The sequence below is a fragment of the Antechinus flavipes genome, chromosome 6, assembly GCF_016432865.1.
Source record: "Antechinus flavipes isolate AdamAnt ecotype Samford, QLD, Australia chromosome 6, AdamAnt_v2, whole genome shotgun sequence".
NCBI classification, from domain to species: Eukaryota; Metazoa; Chordata; class Mammalia; order Dasyuromorphia; family Dasyuridae; genus Antechinus; species Antechinus flavipes.
In genome coordinates, this window is record NC_067403.1 from 187,075,577 (window position 1) to 187,100,032 (window position 24,456).

The window sequence follows — 24,456 nt, forward strand, 5'->3', positions numbered from 1 at the left end:
AAAAAAATTATCCTGGCATGGATTCTGTCAATACAAAGTTATTATTAAATAAAATAAAATTTAAATTAAAAAAAAAAGTATTGATGAGAACTTGTTTCAACTACAACAACATATGAATTGTATATCCTTAAATTGAAGAAGAAGGGTAATCATTGGGGCATTGAAGGACATCCCTATATGGACCATGATGTAAATCTTTAAATAGATGTGTATGTATGTCTTGTCTTAGAGGTAGTCAAGTAGCACAGTAAATGGTACCTAAAGTCAGGAAGAATCAAATTTAAATACAACCTCTTCTATTTAATAGTGATGTGATCCTAAGTCATGTATCTTCTTTATGCTTCAGTTTCCTCATCTGTAAAATAAAGATTATAATAGTACCTACCTTCCAGCATGTTTGTAAGAAAGGGAATATACATTTATTATATTCCTACCATGTGACAAGATATTATCTCACTTGATCCTTACAACAATCAGGTGTGTGGCACGAGATTATGATCCCCATTTTATAAATGGGGAAAGTGAGCCAGAGCTCTATCTGTTGAGTGAATTGCTTAAAGTCTCACAACTAGTAAATGTCTAAGGCTGAGGCAGCTAGGTAATACTAGGCCCGCAGTCAGGAAGTCTCATCCAAATTCAAATAGCCTCAGATACTGACTAGTTGTGTGATCCTGGGCAAATGACTTAATCCTGTTTTCTCAGTTTCTTCATCTACAAAATAAATTGGAAAAGGAAATGACAAGCTACTTCAGTATCTTTGCTAAGAAAACCTCAACAAGCGTCACAAAGAGTCAGACGTGACTGAAAAACCACCAAAAGTTAGAAACAGCAACTTCCTGACACCTAATATAGTGTTTAATTACAGTGCCTACTATTTGCCTCATAAAATGGAATAATCTTTGTAAAGCATTTTATATATCAAATAAATACTATTAGTATTATTATATATCTATATATGCATATGTCCACTATTTTTCAGTACAACAATACTATTAAGAATCAAAGGTAAATAGGATCTCCGGCTTGGGAGAACCACAGAGTTGTGCTTCATAAGATCAACTGTATGGAAGCAAAGGAAGAGCTAAGGCCTTGGGAGAAGAATGGAATTGCCCTCAGCCAGGATGAGATAGGTAACCTAGGGAAATGGTTTGTATTCAGGAAGTGTTAATGACTTCAGACTACTCCTTAACAGCTTTACAAAACAGACCAAACAGGAAAGATTATCCCCTATCAAGGAACTCAGTCATAGTGATGGACATCTTAGCTAGATTCTGCTCTTGGCAATGTCTAGATTCATTGGATATGAATCTCTGTGAAATCTTATTAACAATATAAAATAAGAAACACTACCCAGGAATAAGAAAGAAGACAGTTCTTCACCCAAGGTTAGGACAGCTTAAATGCAAAGAAAAATTAGGGTCAAATTTGAGCATGAAAAACAAATGAAGTAATTGAAAGAAAAAAATAGCATTACCCCCATACTAGGCTGCACCAAACTGTCATTAATCAGACTAAAGGAGCTCAGACAGTTCTTGAATGTAATTTGATACTTTAAACAATCATAATGTGAGCATCGATGCAAAATTCAGTCACAGGATGCTAAGGGCATGGGAGACATGCAATTAGTGCTAGTGAAGGTGACTTGAAATATGTATAGTTGATTTCTTTATTTGTCTCAAGAAACATAGATGTGTATTTGTGTGTAAAATTCAAGATATATCAATGCTTTTAGTACAATTTTAAGCTGTAATAGCTTTTGACTTTCAGTACTCTCTATAGTTAGGTGGCACAGTCAGGAAAAACCTGCATTAAACTCCTGGGTCAACCACTCACTAATAATAACTGTTGTCTGTCTCAGGTTACTCATCTGTAAAGATCATAATGGAACTCATCTCCTAAGGTTGTTGTAAAGATTCAGGAAGATAATATATGTAAAACAATCTCTAAACCTTAAAGTACTATGCTATCAAAATGTTAGTTATTATCCTTATTGCTACTAATTATTTAGTAGGTATTAGATTAATATTCTCATTAGGTATAGATTCTCCATTCTTTTGACATAGACCATAATTTTACCTTTCCTTAGATCGTCTAGGTCTAACAAACAAAAATCACCATCTCATGACCAGACCTTGTAGGACTAGTTGGTCAGTACCTTGGACAGCAGACAAGCAACATGGGGTCAGAGTATGAGATGCTGACCAGGATAAAAGAGAATAGTGCAGTCATTGATAAGAGGGCTGAATTTGCAGTCAAAATAACCTGAATATAAATTTGAATCCTTTCTCAGATATTTAAATAATTGTGTGTGACAAAGTATTTCCCTTTTCTAGTATGCAGTTACTACATATATAAAAATTAGGGGACTTGAACATGATGGTTTCCTATACAATTCTCAATTTGTGGTGTTTATCTTACAGAATACCAATTCCTTAAAAAATAAAGATATATTCTAATGGATCTATGATTCCCTCACTTTGGAAGCTGCCTCTACCTCATCCATGCCAGCTCATTGTATGTAATTCTTGTCTGATTTAAGGTGTTTGCCGTAGGTGATCCATCTAGCATGCTGGTAGCCTTATTTCTTTCTTCTTGAAAGTAGAGAATATCAGTGGAGCACATTGGCCAAATCCCTGTTTATCTTCTCTTCCATCTTTGCTCACTCTCTTGTTTCCTTTCCTTCTGTGTCTTTTCCTTTCTTCTCCTTTTCTTCTCTGTTTTCTCTCTAATGAGGTCAGAATTCATAATGGAAACTCCAGAAGAGTATGGAAGTAAAGGAAGTAAAAAAAAAATGGAGAGTAGCACTGAAAAGAAAAGAGATAAAGGGTTATAGATAGTAGGAAGTGACTAGTTAAATGAGGAGAAGTGAATTAGAGGAGACATGATAACTCTTCAAATATTTGAAGGAATGAAAAAGGGACTTTAGTTCCTCTACTTGACCATAGAGGGCAAAACTAGGAGCAGATGTAAGATAGGAAGAACAAAAGAAGGGAGAGAGGCATTTCAAAAAGGCAAATTTTAGGTTCAAATAAAGAAAACGTCCCTTAAAATTGTATTTCCATCCATTATGGAATTGGCAGTTTTAAGAGATTATGCCACCCCACAGTTTCTTCTGACAAGTGTTTAATAACCTACTCACTGGAGTATCAATAACACATCTTTGAGGTTAAATTTAAATTATTCACCATTAACATTTTATTTTGTCCATCAATTTCTTAAGTATATATAATCCATAAAACCTTGATTTATAGCATATGCTGATTTCTCTGGTATAAATGCTTACAGCGAAAATTTAACAATCAGTTCATTTAAATTTGTTCAAGCTGTTTCCAACACACCCCAGTAGGAACTTAATGCCTATTATCTGATAAATTAATAGAATTCCTAGTTAAATATGGATTGAAATAGTTAGCTTCTGAAGTGCCATGCTTATCTGTGATTCTGTGGCCTTGCAACTAAACATTTGGATCTCTGGTTCAATTGGTCAATATTTTATTTGAGTTTGCCTTTCAGTGAATTTTCTCTTTGGGTTAAGTTTTTAATGTCATTCAACCTTTCCAGGTTTCATTATCTCTTTTGACAGAAACAACTCCATACACTCTGCTCCCAATGAATAACTCTGTACCTTTGTTCATGTACATCATTCTCCTTCCCCCGTGAGGAATCAGCTCCTGATCATCCTGTAGATGATACTTTAGCTGCCTGCTCTTTGGTCTCCTGCATGAGGGAACTTGGTCAGGTGTTAACATTTTTCACAGCTATCTAGCCTGTAAATGAGGATGTTCATTGAATGAATATCTGTTGAAAATATATTACTCATATATATATATATAACACTCCAGATGCTAAGTTAAATGAGCAAAACCAGGAGATCATTATACATGGCAACAGCAAGATTGTATGATGATCAGTATTGATGGATGTGGCTCTTTTCAACAATGAGATGACAGGCCAATTCCAAGGATCTTGTGATAAAGAGAGCCATCTACATCTAGAGAAAGGACTGGGGGAACTGAGGCATATCACAACATAGTATTTTCACTCTTTTTGTTGTTGTTTGCTTGCATTTTGGTTTTTTTTTCCTTATTTTTTTTTTCCTTTTTGAGCTGATTTTTCTTATGCAACATGATAAAGCAAACATATATTGCTGTCTTAGGGAGGGAGTAGGAGAAAGGAAGGGAAAAATTTGGAGCACAAGCTTTTGCAAGGATGAATGTTGAAAATTATCCATGCATATATTTTGAAAATAAAAAGCTTTAATTAAAAAAGAAGAAGAAAAAATATTACTCCATTTAAAAAATTTCCAGGAGAGACAAGAAGAATGGCCAGAAAGAGGAACTTTGAGAAATATTTCAAAAGAAAAACAAACAATGCACAAGCAATATGCACAGATTCAAAGGCAACTTGCTTTTTCCTATTCTGTATGTGTGGAAGTTCCCAGTTCAATTTGGTGTTTATTAATTTCAGATTAAAAATAAATATAAGATAAATAAAGAAAAAACAAGCGTATAAATCTCTTTGATTTTTACAACACAATTCAATTTGTGAAATATTGTAACTAGGTGAAACAGTTTTCTGAACAAAGGTTTCCTAGAAGAGGGCCAAGTGGGAGAAATAACTACCATAGCCCCTGCAGTTAGCAGACTGGATTTCATTTATCTGCTCTGGACCATTCTAAAGTTTGTTTATTAGCCACATGGGTTAACACTTCAAATATAAAGGGAGGCTGAGCCAGGTAAGAGGCAGTATGACACAGTACATAGAGAACTGACCTTGGAACTGACAAGACCCATGTTCAAGTCCCACTGCACCTTCATCTCTGACATACCGACTCTGTGACTGTGGGCAAGTCATTTAACCTCTCAAAGTTCCAGATAAATCTTTATAAATTCCCAAAATATGTCTGCCTGGATTAGTGGAGAGAGTGCTTTACCTATGCCTATGGATGGAATCACAGTTTTAGTCTCTACTCATGGGTGAGCATTGACATGGTGGAGTAGGATGGGGCAAGGGTAGTACTCTCTTTTAAAGAAGTCTCATACATGAAGGCAGCTTGGACTGAGACTCAAAATAGTTATTGCATTTAATTCTCTCTCTCTCTCTTTCTCTCTCTCTCTGTGTGTGTGTGTGTGTGTGTGTGTGTGTGTGTGTGTGTGTGTGTGTGTCTTACCTAACTTGGAAAGAAAAAAATGATCTGGCAATGACCTAGATCACCAAGAAAAATATTCTGTCAAACTGAAGTGAAGGTGGAAATGAAAACATGAAGTTTAATTTGGGACAAATATCAGAGAACACAGAGAAAGTCTGAGCCAGTCACAGCTTGTTAAATATATGTCAGCAAAAGGGGTAAGAGGAAAGTGATCTGAGTCATCAAGTTATACAATAGTAAAAGCTGATATAAGTAGAAGAAAGAAATAACAGAGAAAGGAAGGAAGGAAGGAAGGAAGGAAGGAAGGAAGGATGGAAGGAAGGAAGGAAGGAAGGAAGGAAGGAAGGAAGGAAGGAAGGAAGGAAGGAAGGAAAGGAAGGAAGAAAGGAGAAAGGGAGGAAACAAACATTTATTAATCACTTGCCATGTGTCAGGCATAATAAATACAACACATAAAAATATAAGCAAATCCAAAATAATCCCAATAGACTTTGGTCAGAACATGCCATCTGCATCCAGAAAAAGAACCATGGAGATTTAATGTAAAATCAACACATGATATGTTCGTTTCTTTTTTCTGTTTTTTTTTTCCTTTCCCATGGTTTTTCTCTTTTGCTCTGATTTTTCTCTCCCATCATGATTCATAAAGCAATGTGTATTAAAAAAATAATAATAAATAATTAAAAAACAAACAAAAACAAAGTCCCTGCTCTCAGAGCTTATATTTCAACAGAGGAGGACAAGTCACACATGGCTCTCAAAAAGTTATCATATCAGCAATGTCAACTCAAACTAGTCCCCCATCAGAATGCAGTGTTATTTTGAGTGCACACATGTATGTATGTATAAATGTATGTATGTATGTATGTATATGTACTTCACACACCTTAAATTAAATATAAATGTTATTGTTTTAAACAATTCCAAAATGTTTTATGGAATAGCTAGTTTGATTCAAAACTCTACTAACCCCGTTAGAGTGCTTAATCTCTGTGGTCCTTTCAATATTCTCTATTTTCTTTTTCCAGCCTCCTTATGATCACTCTGAGAGTTCTTTTAATGTGTATTTTTCCTATTAATAGTGATCCAATTCAACTCTACTCATCTTCTTCTCCCAAGTCCCTGGCCTGGTGCCCTATCATTTCTTCTATTGTCAAACCCTAACTTTGGATTACTCCCCTTCTGCTTCCTTCACTCCTATTAATGTGTTACTGAATGGAGTTGAAGGAAAAATCATAAAACTCTGCTAACTGGGTACACTTAAAATTATATTATATGACCTCAAGTAGGCCTTCATTTTAGATAGGCAATTCTTTTATATTTTTCAGTTCTCAATCCCCTCACAGCTATTTCAAATGTTCTAATTTTTACTCACACTTCCTACCATATCCTTTCCTCCACTATCTTGAAGACTTTACTCAATTCTTCATTAAAAAGAAGTCAAGATAATTCAAGTTCATTTTTCCCCCTCCTCTCATCTCATGTCATACTCATATATATCATATTTCATCTATCTCCCTGTTCTCTCTCTTTCTTCACTCCTGTCATCAAGAATAGGCAGCATTTATGCTTATTGAGACCAACCTCTCTATATGTACCATTGATCCATTCCCTTTTATTTTCTCCAGTATATTGTTTCATCTATTATCCTCACTTTCTCACTTATCTTCAGTGTCTTCCTATGTATTAGTTTCTTCTCTGCTCTTTATAAACATTTCTATGTCTACTTTATCTTTAAAAGCCTTCCCTTTATCTATCCATCCATCCAGGCTGACTAATAAGTCTCTATCTCTCCTCTAAGTTAAATTCCTCTAGAATGTCATTTGTAAGCATTAACTCCCCTCCTTTCCTCTCCTCCTGGCTGGCTTCTGATATCATCATTCAACTGAAATGATTCTCTCCTAAGTTTCTAGTTATCTTTTAACTGCCAAATCCAATGATCTTTTTTTTTCAATCCTTTTTGAACTCCCCACAGCCTTTTATACTTTCAATCACTCCTTGAGATACTCTTCTCTCTAATTTTTTGTGACACTGCTCTTTCTTCTGGTTTTATTCCTTACCTGTTTAATAGCTCTTTTTTTGTCTCCACTGCTGGATATTCATCCATGTTACACCCATAAATTGTGGGTATCCATCAGGGCTCTGGCCTTAACTACCTTCTACACTCTCTCTGAACTATTTTACTTAGTGATTGCCTATGATTTCTATCATCAACTCTATGTAGATGATGCCCAAATAGGCATATGCACCCAAATCTCTTAAACTTCAGTTTTGTATTACTAATTCCTTTGAGGACATCTTGAATTTGATGTCCTGCAGATGTCTAAAACTCAACTTGTCTAAATATAATTCATTATCTTCTCTTCACCCCTCTTGCTACTTAACTATTTTCTTCTAAAGTTAAACCATGCTAATTGTGTTTACACAAAAACATTATTCATTTTATCTTTTGTGATCATCTATACCTTGTGTTTTATCAAGAATTCTCTTCATTTCATAGCTGTGAAATTCAACTCCATATTTATCATATGACCACTTTGTATATGTATTTTAATCAAATAGCCATTTGGGGATTGTTCTAGTATAATAGTGTTGGGCATCAATGTAAACCTAATTTCTGCTAGATTGCTTTCCAGTTCTTACAGTAACTTTTGAAGCAAACATTTTTTCCCACCATGTGCAAAATATTCAAAGCAAATGAACTCAATAAATTTGTAATTCTTTTACATGTTCTAATTTATAACATTTGGGAGATAGAAGTGAGCACGACAATCTTTTGTCTCTTTAATTTGCTGTGAACAATTTAATAGTCTGCAAACACCAGTGTCTCCAGGTTCTTGCCTGAGATGTAGTTAATTAGCTTATCTGTAACTCATTGAGGAGCTCAAATGCTTATGCAAACATGACCCTAGTTATTATGAAAGTTAATTGAAAAGGCATCCTGTAGAGTACAATGCCTTAAATGGCATGCATTTGGGTAGGGGGAAACAGTAATTTTAAAAGACTTCTTTAAAAAAAAATATGATTTGTTTGTTGATTATGTTTATCCATCTTGTATGATACTGCACAGTAAGTTTTGAGTGTTTTGTAGGAATCTTCAGTCTCAATAGCTGAGCCCTTCTTAGGTTTCTTAAACCAGTAAAAAGAGAAAGGGAAATCTTAAGAAAATGGGATTCAATTTTACTGACTACTGACATTATCTTTTTCTTCTCAATAGTTGCTACTATAGATTAGACAGTCATATCATGAAGAAGGTACCATAAAGGATAGGTAATTAACAATGGCATTTTTATAATTCCTTCCTGGTTTTTTCAAGAGATAATTAATTTACTAGACATTTTCCCCAAAACTCACTCCCCTTCCAAACTTCCCTATTTGTTTACATTATGATTGCCAAGTTTGAAAACCTTGGTATAATCTTAGAATTCTATATATCAGTTACCCCATATGTCTATTTTCATAACTTCTTCCAAATATGACATTTTTTCTTCACTCCAAGATTGTTTAGTCTTTTTTTTTTATGATGTCAGAATCTTTATAACCTTTGTAGGGATTTTCTCAACAAAGAGTAGTTTGCCATTTCCTTCTCTAATTCATTTTATAAATGAGGGTACAGAGACAAACAGAGTAAAGCAACTTGCATAAGGTCACACAGTTAAGTATCTAAAACCAGATTTGAACTTGGGAAGTTTATTCTTCCAGGCCCCCAATATTCTTTCCACTGTGCCACCTAACTGCCCATTCATTCCATTGCCACCAAAGTTCAGGTACTCATGGCCTCTTCCTTGGATAATTCAGTCTCTTCTTTAATTCCCCTTGCTTCCCCAAAAAAGTTCTCTCTTTAACAATTACCAACCAACTCATAATGCCTCAAAAGAGCTGTCTGTTGTTATTAAGAACATTTACACCTTGGAAATCAACAAATACTGCAAATAAGGGATTGATTTGATTCTTTGTTGATTGGCTAGACTTAAGGAAGAATATTAATAATCCAGATTAAACTTTAAATTGTGTTGTTGATTTTTTTTCAGAAAGCTTGTTGTTAAATATTTACCAGCATTCCCCTACATAACAACATATTGCCAAGTTGTGAAGGGTAATCATTAATAATAAAAATTGATGCTTAAGATAATTACCATGATCATTACCATGATCATAACATCAATCATAATCCTCATTTAGATAAAACTGAAGGCAATTAAAATCCAAACTAAGGCAATAGATCAGAGTAGCCCCAAGATTAAAATAAACAATTCAACTCTAAGCCCCAACATTTCTACAAAAGCTTTGAGAAGAGGGAAAAGTTGAAAGATTTGATATCCCTGAACATCTTCACCTCCAGACATTTTTGTAATAACCAAAAAGGAGCTCTGCCATCAAAAATGATTTTAAAATGGAGTATTTGAACTAGAATTTTGAAAAGCCTTGTTTAAAATGATAGCATGAATCTAACTCAACAAACCAATTAAAATAGACCAACACATTCCCCAAAAGCTGGTATCTGATCTTATTGGGAAGAACAAATGAATTCTCCAACCACATTTAACAAAAATTCAGTCACATCATAGAACCTGAAGAGAGCAGTGTATGAAGCAACTCTTGGTGTATTAACAATTGTAGAAGACAAGGCAGGGCTCTGGAGTATGTCCCTGTAGGATAGGGATGGTGACAAACACCATCATAATAGAAATGGCTTGAAAGAGTTATTGGAGATCAATGGAAAGCCACAATGGGATTCTATCAATATCTGGCTTGCACATACAGGAGAAAACATTAGCACTCTAACATGCGAACAAAAGTAATAAAAGAAAAACATATAAAACAGGATCCAGAAAACACAAACTTCTCAGAGGCTCTAGATTTTCTTCATCAGCTGCTGAAAGTATTGCCAAAATAATACAGAAGTCAAAGTAGCCCCAAGAACACAATAAACAAGTCAACATAGAATTCAGTCATCATTTTCGGGGAAGTTTAAAAAAGCTGAAAGAGGATTCCACATCCCAATCAATATTACCCTTGGCCAGAACAGAGGCTGTGGGCAATCTCTGATCATCTCCAGGCTCACAAGAAATGTAACAAAAGGAAAATGAAAGTTAGATAAAAACAAAGAAGAAAAACAAGACTTAAGCACAGTTAATCAAACAGCAAAACAGTTTGGTCAAAAGTGATTGAAACTGACTTCTTTGCAAAACCAGAAAAGAGGAAGGAGCACCAGAAAGATGCTTTCATTACAAGCAAACAACTCTACCAGCTTCTACTTAAAACAATGTTTGATTCTCAACTTTGTCTTTCAGGGCTAGTGGATGGCACAATGAATAAGTTTTCTGGCCCTGAAGTCGGGAAAAGTTTATTTCAAATCCAGTCTCAGACTCTTACTAGATGTGGGACCCTGAAAAACGATTTAACATCTGCCTTGATTTCCTATTTGTAAAATGGAGATGGAAGAGCCTCTAACTCCCAGAATTTTGTGATTTGCAACTGTAAAACACTTTATAAATGTGAGCTATGACTCTTTTAAAATTATTTTTATTTTAATTCATTCATTTAATGAGCATTTATTTTTCTCTCCCTCACACATCCACCACTGGGGGGAAAAAGAAAAAAAAAACAAAAAACTTTGGTGCAATCTTGCATAATTAAGCAAAATAGATTTCCACAGATCCAACTTCCAAAAATTATGTCATACTCTACATCTAAAACTATTCTCTCATGTTTCATTATCAGAACTCCAGAATCACATTTGGTAATTGAATTTTATCTTATTTCGTGTTCACTTTCAGAACTGGAAAATGAACCACACCAGATTTGCAAGGGATGCTGATGAAATTTACTATGAGACACTAGGGCCACCACCCTAAGCTAGCTACAGAAAGATGAACATTTCCCTCCAACAGTATTGATGAACATTCTTAGAGTATGTGAAAAACTTGTTAAAAATCATTGGTAGTACTTTTGGGACCAGTTTAAATCATTGCACTGAGGAAGAATAAAGGCAAATAACAGATACAAAGTAATTAAGTTATTGAATGTAACTTAAAGTAGCTAGGATCCCAGAAAGCTTTGTATCAAATTTTTGAAACAAATATTTGGTATCCATTTTTAAGCCAAGTCTACTACTCACTTCATTTTGCTATGGATTCACTAAAATCATCCCTAGGACAGATTCAGTGGAGACAGGTTGTTAGGCTGATATGTGCCACCTCCTGCTCCCACATGATTTGTATCTCCTCATTTCATTATCCTTCAAAATAATTTCTATTTGAATTGGAGTTTATGAGTATTTATTACAGTGACTGTCCTATGGCATACAAGTAATGATTTTTGGAGCTAAGATTCAACCCCAGCCTTCCTAATTCTTGTTCTCTTGTCTCCTAACCTATCAAACTCCTACACCAGGAAAACAAAGGGATGGCCCTCTAGACATGAATGATATACCACTATAACTGTTAACACCTGGTCATCAGGCTTATTTATCCATTTTTAACTCATATATTTACTTGTTTCACAATTCATTAACCATTCAATGGTATGTGACCACTGATATTACTGGCTTTAGGATCCAGTAATGAGTTTTGTGCTTAACAACAATAATAGCTAGTATTTATGTAGGACTTTAAGATTTTCAAAACATTATATATATATAAAATCTCATGAATTTTTACAACAACCCATGGGTGTAGGTGCCCTTAGTTATCCCACTTTATAGATGAATTTGAACTCATTTTCCTATTGACAAATGTGTGTGTGTGTATATATATATACATATATATGTTAATATAATATTTTCTATTTCATACACATATATTCTCTCTTCCTTGTAGTGACCCCCCCAGTAAAAAAAAACTAATTAAATGAATCTGAATGTTTTATTTAACTGGATTCCAACATTTGTTATTTCCAAAAATATATGTTTTAGTTTGGATTTTACAAACCATGCCTCTGGGAGGCATGTTATATTTCATTTTCATACCTCTGGACTCATGAATTATCATGGTTTTAATGCTTTCATTTTTCTTTGATCTCTTTCAGGTATAGGACTAATAGTGACATCATACAGTGAACAATATGCACAGTTTAGAAACTTTGCAAATTGTTTTCTATTTAATAGTTCCAAAAAGAGTATAATAGTGTGCCTGTTTTCCTGCAGATTCTTCAACTATTATATTTTTCCTTCTTGGTCATCTTGGTCAGTGTAATGGGTACAAGGTAGAATCATAGATTTGCTTCAATTTGGATTTCTCTAATTATTAGCAGGGATAGCTAGGTCATTCGGAGATAAGAGTGCAGGAACTCATCTTCCTGAGTTCAAATTGTGCCTCACACATTTACATGTGACCCTGGGCCAGTGATTTAACCCTGTTTGCATCAGTTTCTCATTTGTAAAATAAGCTGGAGAAGGAAATGATAAAGTACTCTACTATCTGTGCTGAGATAACCCCAAATGTAGTCACAAAGAGTTAGACATAACTATAAAATAGCTAAACAAAATTTGGAACTTTTAAAAAAAATCTGTCTATTGATATATTAAATTTGTTCCTTTGAAAATAATGAAGTTTTTGGCCATCTCAAAGGGGAATTGCTCTTAGTCTTATTCATTTGAATCAGTTCTTTATATTTCTTAGATGAGAACTTTATCACAGAAACTTACTGCAAATATATTTTCCCAGTTATTTTTTTCCTTCTAATTTTAACTGAATCAGATTTATTTGTGCAAAAGCTTTTACATAATTAAAATATTGATTTTGTCTCATACTAGCTTCCTTGTTGTTTTAGAAGGAAACAATTCTCCATTCAAAGTTCGAAGGCTATGTCTTTTTTGCTATTCTAATCTGTTCATGATGTGATCTTTTATGTCTCAGTTAAACATCCATATAAAGTTTATCTTGGTGTGTAGTGTGAGATGTTAGATTATACCTAGTTTTTGCCAAATAACTTTCCAATGTTCCCAGTAGTTTTTTGTCAAATAATAAATCCATCTTCTACTAAATTGAAGTTTTGAGTTTATTTAGCAGTTGGTTTATACTCTAGGGGAGTATGGGTGTTCTATAAATTGTACCTTTCTCATTTTTTAACAAAATTACTTTTAGGTTTTATTATTTCATATTGTAGTCAGACTTAGTATTTCTATTTTTGCTATTTTTCTAGCTTTATTAAATAACTTTTGTTAGCATGATACTGGATACATAAATTAATTTTTGTAGTATTGTCATTTTTGCCATGTCAACAGCCCAACTTTGCAATAACATCTCTAGCTGAAAGTGACTCCTATGTCTTGTTGGCAAGTGCATAATGTTTGATTGGTAGACAGAATCTCTGCCAATAACAATTCAGTTTATTAGTTCTTTGTTTGTTTGTTTTTTAGTTTTGATTTTGTTAATACTACATGGTTTCACATAACTCACTTTTTCATTGGATAAATTATTGGGCCTGGAGTCAACAAAACCTGAATTCAATGCAGTCTCAAATTGTGTGACTCTGGGCAAGTCATGTAAATTCTGTCTATTCCAGTTTCTTTTTGTATAATAAAGTTAATTATAACACTTCTTTCTCATGATTAATAAAGATCAAATAAGATATTTTTAAATGCTTGTCACAGTGCCTGGTACATTGTAGGCTCTTAATAAATGCTTATTTTCTTCTTTCTTTCCATCTATTCTTGTTTCTTTTTTGCATACATTTTCCCTTTTCTTTCCTTTTTCCTTCCTTTCTTCCTTTTCTCCTTCCTTTTTTTCTTCCTTTTACTGGGAAAACAAAGAAACACAGATTAAATGTTTAAGGGCATGCTAATGTTGTTTGGTTCTCAGATATAAACCTAATTTGAAATTTAAAAAAATAAAGGAAAATGTGAATATTTTCTACATCAACACAGATTGTGGCACAAATATCATTCAGGATTATGTCATTTCTCAGGTACCTTTAATGGACACACAACTTCTGTCTATTGTTGGAAGAGTCATCATGGAGGTGGAATTGAGAATCATCATCATAGAAGTGAGATTTACAGAGCAGTCCAAAAAAATGAAATTAATAGAACTCTGATTATGAAGAACTAAAATTTTCAAACATTCCATAAATAGCTAACGGAACCAGTCTGTCAAAATGGTAAATGGAATATTTTGAAAAAAATGTCAATATTTTTGACATGCCTTATCTAAATTCCAAATGGTTTGTTTTGTTCAGTCATTTTTCAGTCGGTTTGACTTTTCAGAACTTCTTGGAGTTCTTGTGGCAAAGATCCTGAAGTGGCTTGCCATTTGCTTCTCTAGCTCATTTTATAAATGAGAAATAGAACCAACTATAGTTAAGTGACTTGGCCAGGATCACACAGCTTGTAGTACATGGTGGTCATATCTGAACTCAGAAACAAGAGTTTTCCTGACTCCAAGCCCAGCTCTATCTAGTATGCCTCCTAGATTCCCCCTAGTTTCAAAACATCAAATAATGAATTTTGCTGTTCAGTTTAGAATATGAAATGTCTAAATGGAGTACTCCCTATATTCATGTAAAAATCCTACTTTAAAATTTTCCTTTCAGTTTGATAATTATATTCTTTTTATTTTAGTAATTAAAGGCACAAATGACTTTATTTTTGATGAGATAACCAAAACTGAAATGCAACTAAAAATCAGTGACGAATTCACATTGAGAAAGCATATTGTAAAATGCTTTATAAACTTTTAAATTCCATATCAATTTTAACTATTATTAGTAATTTCATCATCTTTTTTTATCATTACAATAGCAATAAAAGCTCTATTTTTATTCATGCTGTACACATAAATTGGAATTGATGCCCTTTTTTGTCAATGTTTCTTACATATACTTGGATGATTTTATTGTAGCCTATTTCAACTTATTGCTCTAAGAAATTGTCTGTCCTCTGTGCTTGAAATGCTTTCCCTTCTCATCCGTTCCTCAGAATCTTTTTTGGCATTTGAGACCCTTCTCAACCACTACTTTCTATATGGAGCCTTTCATTATCTCGCCAGTTCCCAATGTCCCCTTTCCCAATAACTTTATGTTTACCTTCTTTGTCTTTATCCTCTTTATATTTATTTTGTAGTTACTTGTGAATATCCCATTAGAATGGAAGTTTCATGAGAACTAATTTCACTCTTTGCATTAATAGACAATGTACATTGTCATGAATTCTTCATTTGAGAGAGATTCTTTGCATCTGTATGTACTTCTGCTAAGCATAGTGCCTGGTACCTAATGTAATGGGAGACAGAACTTTATTCATTGGACACAGTGTTAAGCATCAATACCTATCCAGGAGGTCAGGCAAATATGGGTAGTGATACATTTGGAGAAGTGTGATATACTAGTTCTTCTGCCATAGCTAAAATGGTGGAAATTTTATGGGACAAGTAGGGAAAGGACTCAAGGTCAATCTAGGCAGTGTGGTAAGGAGGAAAGAATTGAACTAGGAGTCCTCAGCTCTAGATCTTAGTCCCATCTTTGCCTAATGGTCTATGATTCTGGGTAATTTACTTCCTTTGTGTGATTTAGCTTCTGCACTTGTGAATGTCAATCTAGCTTTACTAGACAGTGTCTTAGTCCCTTCCAGTGCAAACAATCTTTAAGTCTCTGGTTTCTGAGATTCAGGGGGAAAAAAACCACCAGTGGAAAATTGTATATAATTTCTCAAATTGCCGTTATCAAATAAGAGAGCTTCTACAAAATCACTGTGATGTTAATTGCTTAAGGGAATGTGTTAGATACTCATTGAATAGTCATTATAAAGAGTTGTGTTAGATACTGATTGAATAGCCATTATAGTGAGAGTCATTGACATTATTCTAAATTTTACTGATTCCAATGTCCATCAGGAGCCACTTCTGGGACATGCACTCAGCCTGAGCATGGTACAGAGACCCACTTTATAGGGACTCTGACTCAATCACAAGAAACTTTTTTTATGGATTTTATTTTCTGATGATGTCATTTACACCTTTACAGATGACACGAGAACAGTATATATTGGCAACACAGCAGAATCACCTGCCTCGAACGGAGAATCCTCAATTTTATCCAGTCGGAATTTATGGATGGAGGAAGAGGTGCTTATACTTTTTTGTCCTCCTGCTTCTGGTTACTGCAATTGTTAACTTAGCCATGACGATATGGATATTGAAAGTGATGAATTTCACTGTGGTAAGTACAGCCACAACCTTACATCTCTCTGCTGTTTGGTCAAAGACAACTCAACTGTCTCAGTTTTCATCAGTAGTTACAATCTTAATTTTGCACATGCATGGTAGAATTCCAAGACTATTCTAGATGTTACTGTCTACTTACAATGGATTGCCTCGTGGTATAACTATGACAATGGCTGCTACTTAAGTTGAAAACAAAACTTTAGTTTGCTTTAAAGTATTTGTGGCCATCAAGTTTTGCTTTCTTTGTAAGTTAGGAAACATTTGCCATTTATGTACATGTTAAATTTTTAATTATCATAATGGTTTGTAGGAAGTGTTATTTTTTTCTAGATACCACTTAATACTTAAGGCAGAAAAAAAGATTGATTTCATTAAAACTATAGACAATAATAAATGGTGAGAAAAATAAATGAATGTGCAAAATAAGTTGTAGAACCTTATGTGAAATCTTAGCATTTAACAAGGCAGAAAAACAATTAGCAAATAAATCAGAATATGAAACTGGTTTTGCTCTGTGGCCTCTCCCAAGTCTGTCCAAAAGTTCAGCTACATCTGACCATCATTGCAATCCTAGTGTACCCAAAATAATTTGGGTTCTGATAACTGAACATTTAGTCAATTCCTACAAGACTCTGTTCTATTTTTTCTATAGAAATTAGAAATTATATTGAACTTGTCAATTAACAATAAATATGAGCATTTCCACAAAAAAGAACAGAAAGAAAAGATTGCATATGAAACTGCAAATCTATTACATAAAACTTATTTTAAGTACATATTAAATTTAATATAGTAATGCCCATCCAGCCCTAAATATATATGCCTCCTTCTGATGCCTTATGTTTTCTCTATTTGTGTGTTCCATTGATGCTTGCTTTCATTTTCCCTTCTTTTTTTAGCATCATTGTTACTGCTTTATCATTTCTACCTTTACATCCTCTCTCTCCCAACAGTGAAAGCCTTCTCTTATAACAAAAAAAGTGCATTCATACAAAGAATACACATTGCTTACATTTGAAAATATGTAATTAATTTTTCACCTATCATCTACTATCTTTCTGTCAAGAACTGGAAATCGTATTTCTTAGACAATATGCTGTAGTCTTTACCAGTCAACAGACTGATTAGAGTTCTGAACTCTTTTGAAGTTCTTTTCCTTTAAAATACCATAGTTATTAAATTAAATTACCATTTATTAAAATACCATTACCTCCTGGATCTGCTCATCTTTCTTTCTCTTTATTGGTTCATACAAGTCTTCCCAGCTTTTTCTAAATCTCTGATCATTTATCATTTCTTAGAGTATGATAATATTATGTTACATTCATGTGCCATAATTTGATAAGCCATCTCTCAATGGGCACTTCCTGGGTATCTAATTCTTCATTACAATTAAAACTGGTATTAAAATATTTTTATACATTTTTGTTCTTATTCTGCATTTTAAAAAAAATGGGATGGGGGCATAAGTCTGTTAGTAGTGTTGCTGGGACAGAAAATGTGTGCAACATAATTTTGTAAGAATCATTTCAAATTTCTTTCTAAAATGTTTCAACCAATTCATAGCTCCACTAATTGCATATTATTATTCATTTCCTCTAGTAAATCTTCCTAAATTCAATGTTTTCAATTTTTGTATTCTCTTCCAGTCTGATAACCATACAATAGAATCTTACAGTTGTTTTAATTTACAGTTCACTTATTATTAACTTGGAATATTCTAAATATGTTTATGGTTATGGTTTTATATTTCCCATTTTGATAACTTCCTGTTATCTCTTTTACCTTTATCTCTTGGGGACCAATGTATGTCCTTATATATGCTGGGAAATTTGGGCATCAGGCTTTTATCAAATATATTTGCTGCAAACGTGTTTTCCCTACTTAACTATTTCCCTTTTCAGTCTAACTACATTGATTTTTTCAGCCAAAAAAATTCAATGTTATGCCATTAAAACTATTTTTAAAAATCTTCTTTATCTCTTATTTCCATAGTTGTGAATTCTATCTTTTTCACTGCTCTTCTGATTTATGATATGACACTCTATATCTAAATCAAATAGCTACTTAGAGTGTTTCTTGGTATATAGTGAAAGTTCTCAGTCTAAACCTAATTTCTGCCAGATTGTTTTCCAAAATTTGTCAGGGATTTTGTTTTTTATAGTAAAGTTTCATGCCAGCAGTTGGCAGCTTTGGGTTTACTTAACACCACACTTATGTTTGGTGTTATATATCTAATCTGGGTTATATATCTAATCTATTTCACTGATCAATTTTTCTACTTTTTAAAATCACTCCCAAATTGTTTTTTTATTACTTCTGCTCTATAGTATAGTTTGAGTTCTGGTACTGATAGGCCTCCTTTCTTCATACTGTTTTATTAATTATTTCCTTTTAGATTCTCAAACTGTATTCTTTTGGTTTATTGCTTAAGATGAATTCTGTACTTATTTTTATTTATATGTATAAATTAATGATCTGGTGGTTGGGTAGTCCGATTAGCATGACACTGAATTATGATACTCTGTTAAGTAAAGGAATTACAAGGACAAAACTTGCATGGTCCCTAACTTTAAATTAGAAGATGCATAGATTCATGTAATTTATACAAAGTAATTTCAGAATAATTTTAGTGGGAAGAGTAGGCTGGAACAGAAAGCATTCATAACTATGGAGAATCAGGAAAAGTCCCATATGTAGAAGGTACCATAGAATTCATAGAAATGAGAGATGAACATGGGATAAAAACCTTAGTTCAAACTTTGGTTCCTTGAAAACATCCTTCAAGAATTGAGTGACCATTCATTCAGATTCATAGATCCTGTACTTTGCCCTTCAGTCAGAAGGGAAATAACCTTGGTTTTGTTAAAGAGAAAATTTGAAGGGCAGCTAGAAGGCAAAGTGAATAGAGTGCTGGCCCTGGAATCAGGAGGACATGAGTTTAAATCCAGCCTCAAATACTTAACAAAAACTTAACATTAGTTGACTGATCCTGGGCAAGTCACTTAATCCCGATTTCTGAAGGAGGGGGAGAAGGAAAGGAAAAGGGAAAGGAAGAGGAGAAGGGGGAGGGAGAAAAAGAGAGGGAGGAGGAGGAGAAGGAGAGAGGGAGAAAGGGAAGGGGAGGGGGGAAAGAGAGAGGGAGAGGGAGGGAAAAAGAGAGAGAGAGGGAGTAAGGGGGAGAGAGAACTCCCTAGCATTTTAGTTAGTTCCAGATGCACAACTGCATCTGGTGGTATGACCCGAAAGCCTTCTATATTTCCAAAAAGAAAATAGAGGTCCCTACCAAATTTATATAATAATAAAGCATGTTAATATTGCAAGTCTTTCCCCTCCCCCAATATTGTTGCTTAGTCCTTTACTCTTCCTCCATCGTCAGAACCATGAGTATACAGTGTGCTTTTCTCCCCAAGAAGTTGATCCTATTCCAGTTTTCTCTTCTCTCCTATTCCTCTGTTTGTCCTTTGTTCTTTCCTCTTTTCTCCCTAGAAGCTTGGATTTAGAATTCTCAAACTTAAGAGTTTTAGAGTGACAACTTTGAGTCATGCTGTTCAGGACTTTCCCTTCTCACGCTAGTCTATCTTCCCACCCAAACAATGATTTTAGCCTTTCTTTGGTCTTTTTCCACATTAAAGATTTTTTAAATTACCTTTTAATTCCTTCACCATCCTCCCCAGCCTCATTTCATTCTGATATTTAGCACTCAACACTATTCTTAAAAGATAAAGAAAGGGGAAATGTGAGCATGTTTTCAACTATTTTTATTTGGAGGACAAATTTAGACATGACACATTGCAAAATATGTCAATTTTTTTGTTGTTGCTATTTCCATTTATACTGTTTTAGCAATTAATAACATGTTTTCCTGGTCCTGCTTCACTATGCATCAACTCATATCATCCTACATTTTTGAAGATATCTGTTGCTTCTTAAAGCACAGAAATACTCCATTTATTCCATTCCTTTACCACAATTTGTCATTCCCCAAAATAATGGGAATCTATTTTGTTTCAAGTGTTTTGGTTGTCACCCTATCCCCACTCCCCAGAAGTGCTGATATAAATACTTTAGGGTAAATGACATCTTTCTTTTTATTATTAACATTTTTGTTATTTATATCTAGAAATAGAATCTTTCAGTAAAGTTTTAAAATTTTTAAAAAAAATTTTCTTGTCAAAATTGCACATTGTTTTCCAAAATATCAAGACTAAATTATTTTTCTACCAACTATATATCAATAGTCCTTTTTGCTACAAACCCTCCAAAATTGACTATTTCTTTTTTGTCACCCTTGCCAATTTGCTGAATGAGAGGTGAAGCCCAAATTTGCTTTGATGTACCATTCTTTTATCTTTTTAATGATTTGGAACATTTTAAATGTTTTTTAATATTTTCATTTATTATTTTGTGAATTATTTCTTCACATCCTTTCACTATTTGATGATTTTTGCTCTATTTCATTAATTCCCTATATAAACTAGATATCAGACTCTTATCAGAATTAGTTTATTTTTTCCCAGTTGATTACTTCTCTTCCTATTCTGTTTCTCATTATTCACTACATTATAATCTTCTTGAAGTCAAGTAGCATTTTTTGTCTCTTTTTGTACCCCAGTGCTTAGTACAGTGCCTAGCACGAATGTGTATTGATTAGGAGAGCTTTTCAGTTTCATATAATCAAAATTATTTACTTGGCCTTTTTTGTAGTCGCTGTTATCCCTTGTTAGCCATAGAGATGCTACATGATCTGAATTGCTTGTATTTATGTAAAAAGATATTTAATATTGAATCTACACCTCCTTTTGTAGATGTGGTATATAATGATATTCTAAAATTAAATTCTGCAAGAGTCCTTTCCAATTTTTTACAGGAATTCTTTTTTTAAATAGGGAGTTTTTGAAATAGGGAGTTCTTTCCTAAATAAAAAAATTTGTTTTCAGATCATGCCCTGCACTCCATTTTAAATAAAAGTTGAATGGTCAGCCCTGTGTGTATGCTTATTATTCTCATTATACAACTTCTTCTTTTCCTCTATAGTGGAATTGTTTCTATTCACCTCTTCAGAATTTCATGAGAGCTTCTTATTTCCCCTGGCTGTTTTTCCCTATAAAATTTTAACTTAGAAGAATTTAACATCTTTCTCCCAACATCTTAAAATTGACCCACCCCCAATCACCTAGCATTCAGGAGTGCTGAGTAGTAGAATTTCACATAGTAGGAAATTCAGACATTTCTATTAATGTCTACTTTCTGCTATTACATAGAGAAGCAAGAAAGCTCATTTTCTGTCTCTAAGAATGTACTATATTGTTTAGCCAGTAGTTAGGACTCTGAGTATCCTCCATCCAGTGTCCCTCTTCAATTCTCTTCAAATTTTCTAGTGATTAAGCTAGTACCAAGTTCAAAAATATATATTCTGGAATATACATCCCAAATTTGAGAGGAGGAAGATGGTAACAATGATAACAATAATATTTATTGTAATGATATCTTCACACATACAAGTATAGGGAATATGGTTAGAGTGCAGAAAGGTTCATCTCCCAAAAATAAGCAGATGATAGATCCTCTATATGTTATCTTCCTTAAACCTTGTGTAAAGCACCATATTTGATTCTATATACAAAAGCTTATGAAGGATGTTAATAAACTTTTATAGTATAAGAACAGTTTTTTCTATGTAGTAAATTCTTGTCCTGAGAGCTAGGATTTTTAGACTAATCAAAAAATAGGGGTTTTTTTTTGCTTATTTGCTTCTGTGTATTATGTACCTGATCTATTCCATTGATTAGACACTTTATTTTTTATCCAATATCAAATTGTTTTGGTGATTAGCACTTTTTAGTATCATTTGAAATCTGGTCCTGAAAGCCCTTTTTTCCTCAGGTTTTTTTTTTTTTTATCGATTCCCTTGATGTTCTTGACCTCAGTCCCTACTGTCCAAAATACATCGAACCTGAACATGTGCTATTATTTTGTGAGGTCTGGCATTTTTCTGTCTGACAGGTAATTTGTTTTTCTTGTTCTTCATATTTTCAGCCATTTTTAGCCATGTTTGACTCTGGAATTTTCTTGACAAAAATACTTGAGTGATTTCACATTTCTTCTCCAACTAATTTTACAGATAAGGAACTAAGGCAAACAAAGTAAGTTACTTGCTCAAGGCCATGCACCTAGTAAGTATCTGAGGCCAGATCTGAACTAGTTGCCCACTTCTTTTTCTTAAATTTGTCTAATTTGTAATAGAAAATAGAAGACTTAAAAAGGGAACAAAATTCACTGAATTAAAACAATGTTTCTGCTAGGTGACAACAACTGTGATCAAAAAAGTATGTTGGGGTTAGTTGGTTCTTTTTCACTACTTGAGAAATTAGGAACAAAATTTGCAAGTGCTTGCCAAAAATGAAAGAGTATTCTCCATATGCTATAATATGTCAATGAAGCTGCCCTCCTCTAATGATTTCTGAAGGAAACATTGGATAAATAGAAATGAGGTGAATGTCTTTATAAAAGATAGCAAAAAATTTAAAAATACTGACTCGCATTATCTGCCAAGCAGGAAAAATAACCTCAGTTCCTGGATATACCTTTATATCATTCTGACCTATGCTGTTTTTTCCCCAAAGACAAACTATAAAATTTCTGAATTTTTTTCCTGAATGTTGTATTCATTTGGGAAAAACTTCTATTTTGAGAAAGAAATAAAATAACAAGAATTTCTGAGAACTGTTTCTATCTTTTAGGGAAAATCAGCCTTTTTAGCTTCTCTTATATTTAGTGTATAATCATGAGAATGATTATATCATTTCATTCTCATATTATTCCTCTTCTACCTCCAGGTTATATAAGGATACTATCAGAAATATGACTGAAAAATACATAATTTTTGAAGGATGTAGGCTAGTCAGGCAGGTAGAGGGAGGAGCAGACCCACTACTGTCACTGGTGTTTGAAAGATTAGGAAAGGTATTATAAGATAAGAAAATGGCAAATTGCAGTTTTAAAAAAAAGAAAGAAAGAAAAAGCAGAACCTACACAGCATGATCCAATGTACCTGATTTTAATTCCTAGGGAAATTCTATAACAGATTTTTTTTCTCTTTTTTCTTTCCTAATTTATTTTATTTGAAGAAACAGAATAAGTAATAATAATAATAATAATAATAAAGCAATACAAAACAAAAGAGAACATTATCATGTGCCAGCAGAACATCTGGGAAGATTCAAAATATATAACAACAAATACCAACTATTTTTTCTTGGTTTTTGCAAAATGTTCTCTTTGTTCTGGGGGTTTTGAAATTTGACAATAATATTCCTATGTGTTTTCCATAAAGGATCTCTTTGAGGTGGTGATCAGTGGATTTTTTCTATTTCTACTTTCCCCTCATGTTCCATCACTCCAGGACAATTTTCTAGGATTATTTCTTGCATTACTGTCTCAAGATTTTCTTTTTGGTCACAACTTTCTGGCAGTCCAATTATCCTTATATTTTCTCTTCTTACTCTGTTCTCCAGATCTGTTATTTTTCTTATGAGATGTTTCACATTCTGTTCTAATTTCTCATTCCTTATAACCTGGTTTGTTATTTCTTGGTCTCTTATCACTTCACTGGTTTCCCTTGCTTGATTCTAATTTTCAGAGAGTTATTTTCATATTTGAGACTCTGTATCTCCTTTTCTAATTTGTTAATTTTTTTCATAATTTTCTTGTTCTTCTTGGATGATTTTAATTTTTTCTTTAGTTTTTCTTCAATGTCTCTCATTTAATTTTTGAATTTTTTTTTGAGTTCTTCTATAAATTCTCTCTAGGCAGGAAGCCATTTCACCACTACTCTTTGGGGTAGAAGTTTTTTTTTTTTTACTAAAATGTCTTCCTCTGAAGATGAATCCTGATTTTCTCTGTTCCCATAATATGTTTCAATAATACAGTTCTTTCTTCTTTGCTGGTGCATTTTGTTTTAATAAGAGGTATTAGTGTGTGTAAGCACCTATAATGATGGGATGGGGAAATGGTGCCTCAAACTTCTCGTCAACTCTCCACTTTGACCAGGAATCTCCATCCTCCTGCAAGTGCCCATAGGCAGCAGCTCCTCTGTCTTGCTATTTCTGCACTTGCCAGGCCATGGTTCTGTCTCCCCAGGGC

General features: G+C 33.5%; 1 protein-coding gene across 4 annotated transcripts in view; it reads left to right on the plus strand.

Annotated features, from left to right (window-relative positions):
• Window positions 1-24,456, plus strand: part of SGCZ (sarcoglycan zeta) — a 530,018-nt gene that overhangs the window by 395,838 nt on the left and 109,724 nt on the right. For all 4 annotated transcript variants that reach the window (XM_051965384.1, XM_051965386.1, XM_051965387.1 and 1 more), the window contains exon 3: window positions 16,112-16,306. In XM_051965384.1, coding sequence (XP_051821344.1) covers window positions 16,112-16,306 — 195 coding nt within the window. The remainder of the gene's footprint in view (window positions 1-16,111; window positions 16,307-24,456) is intronic.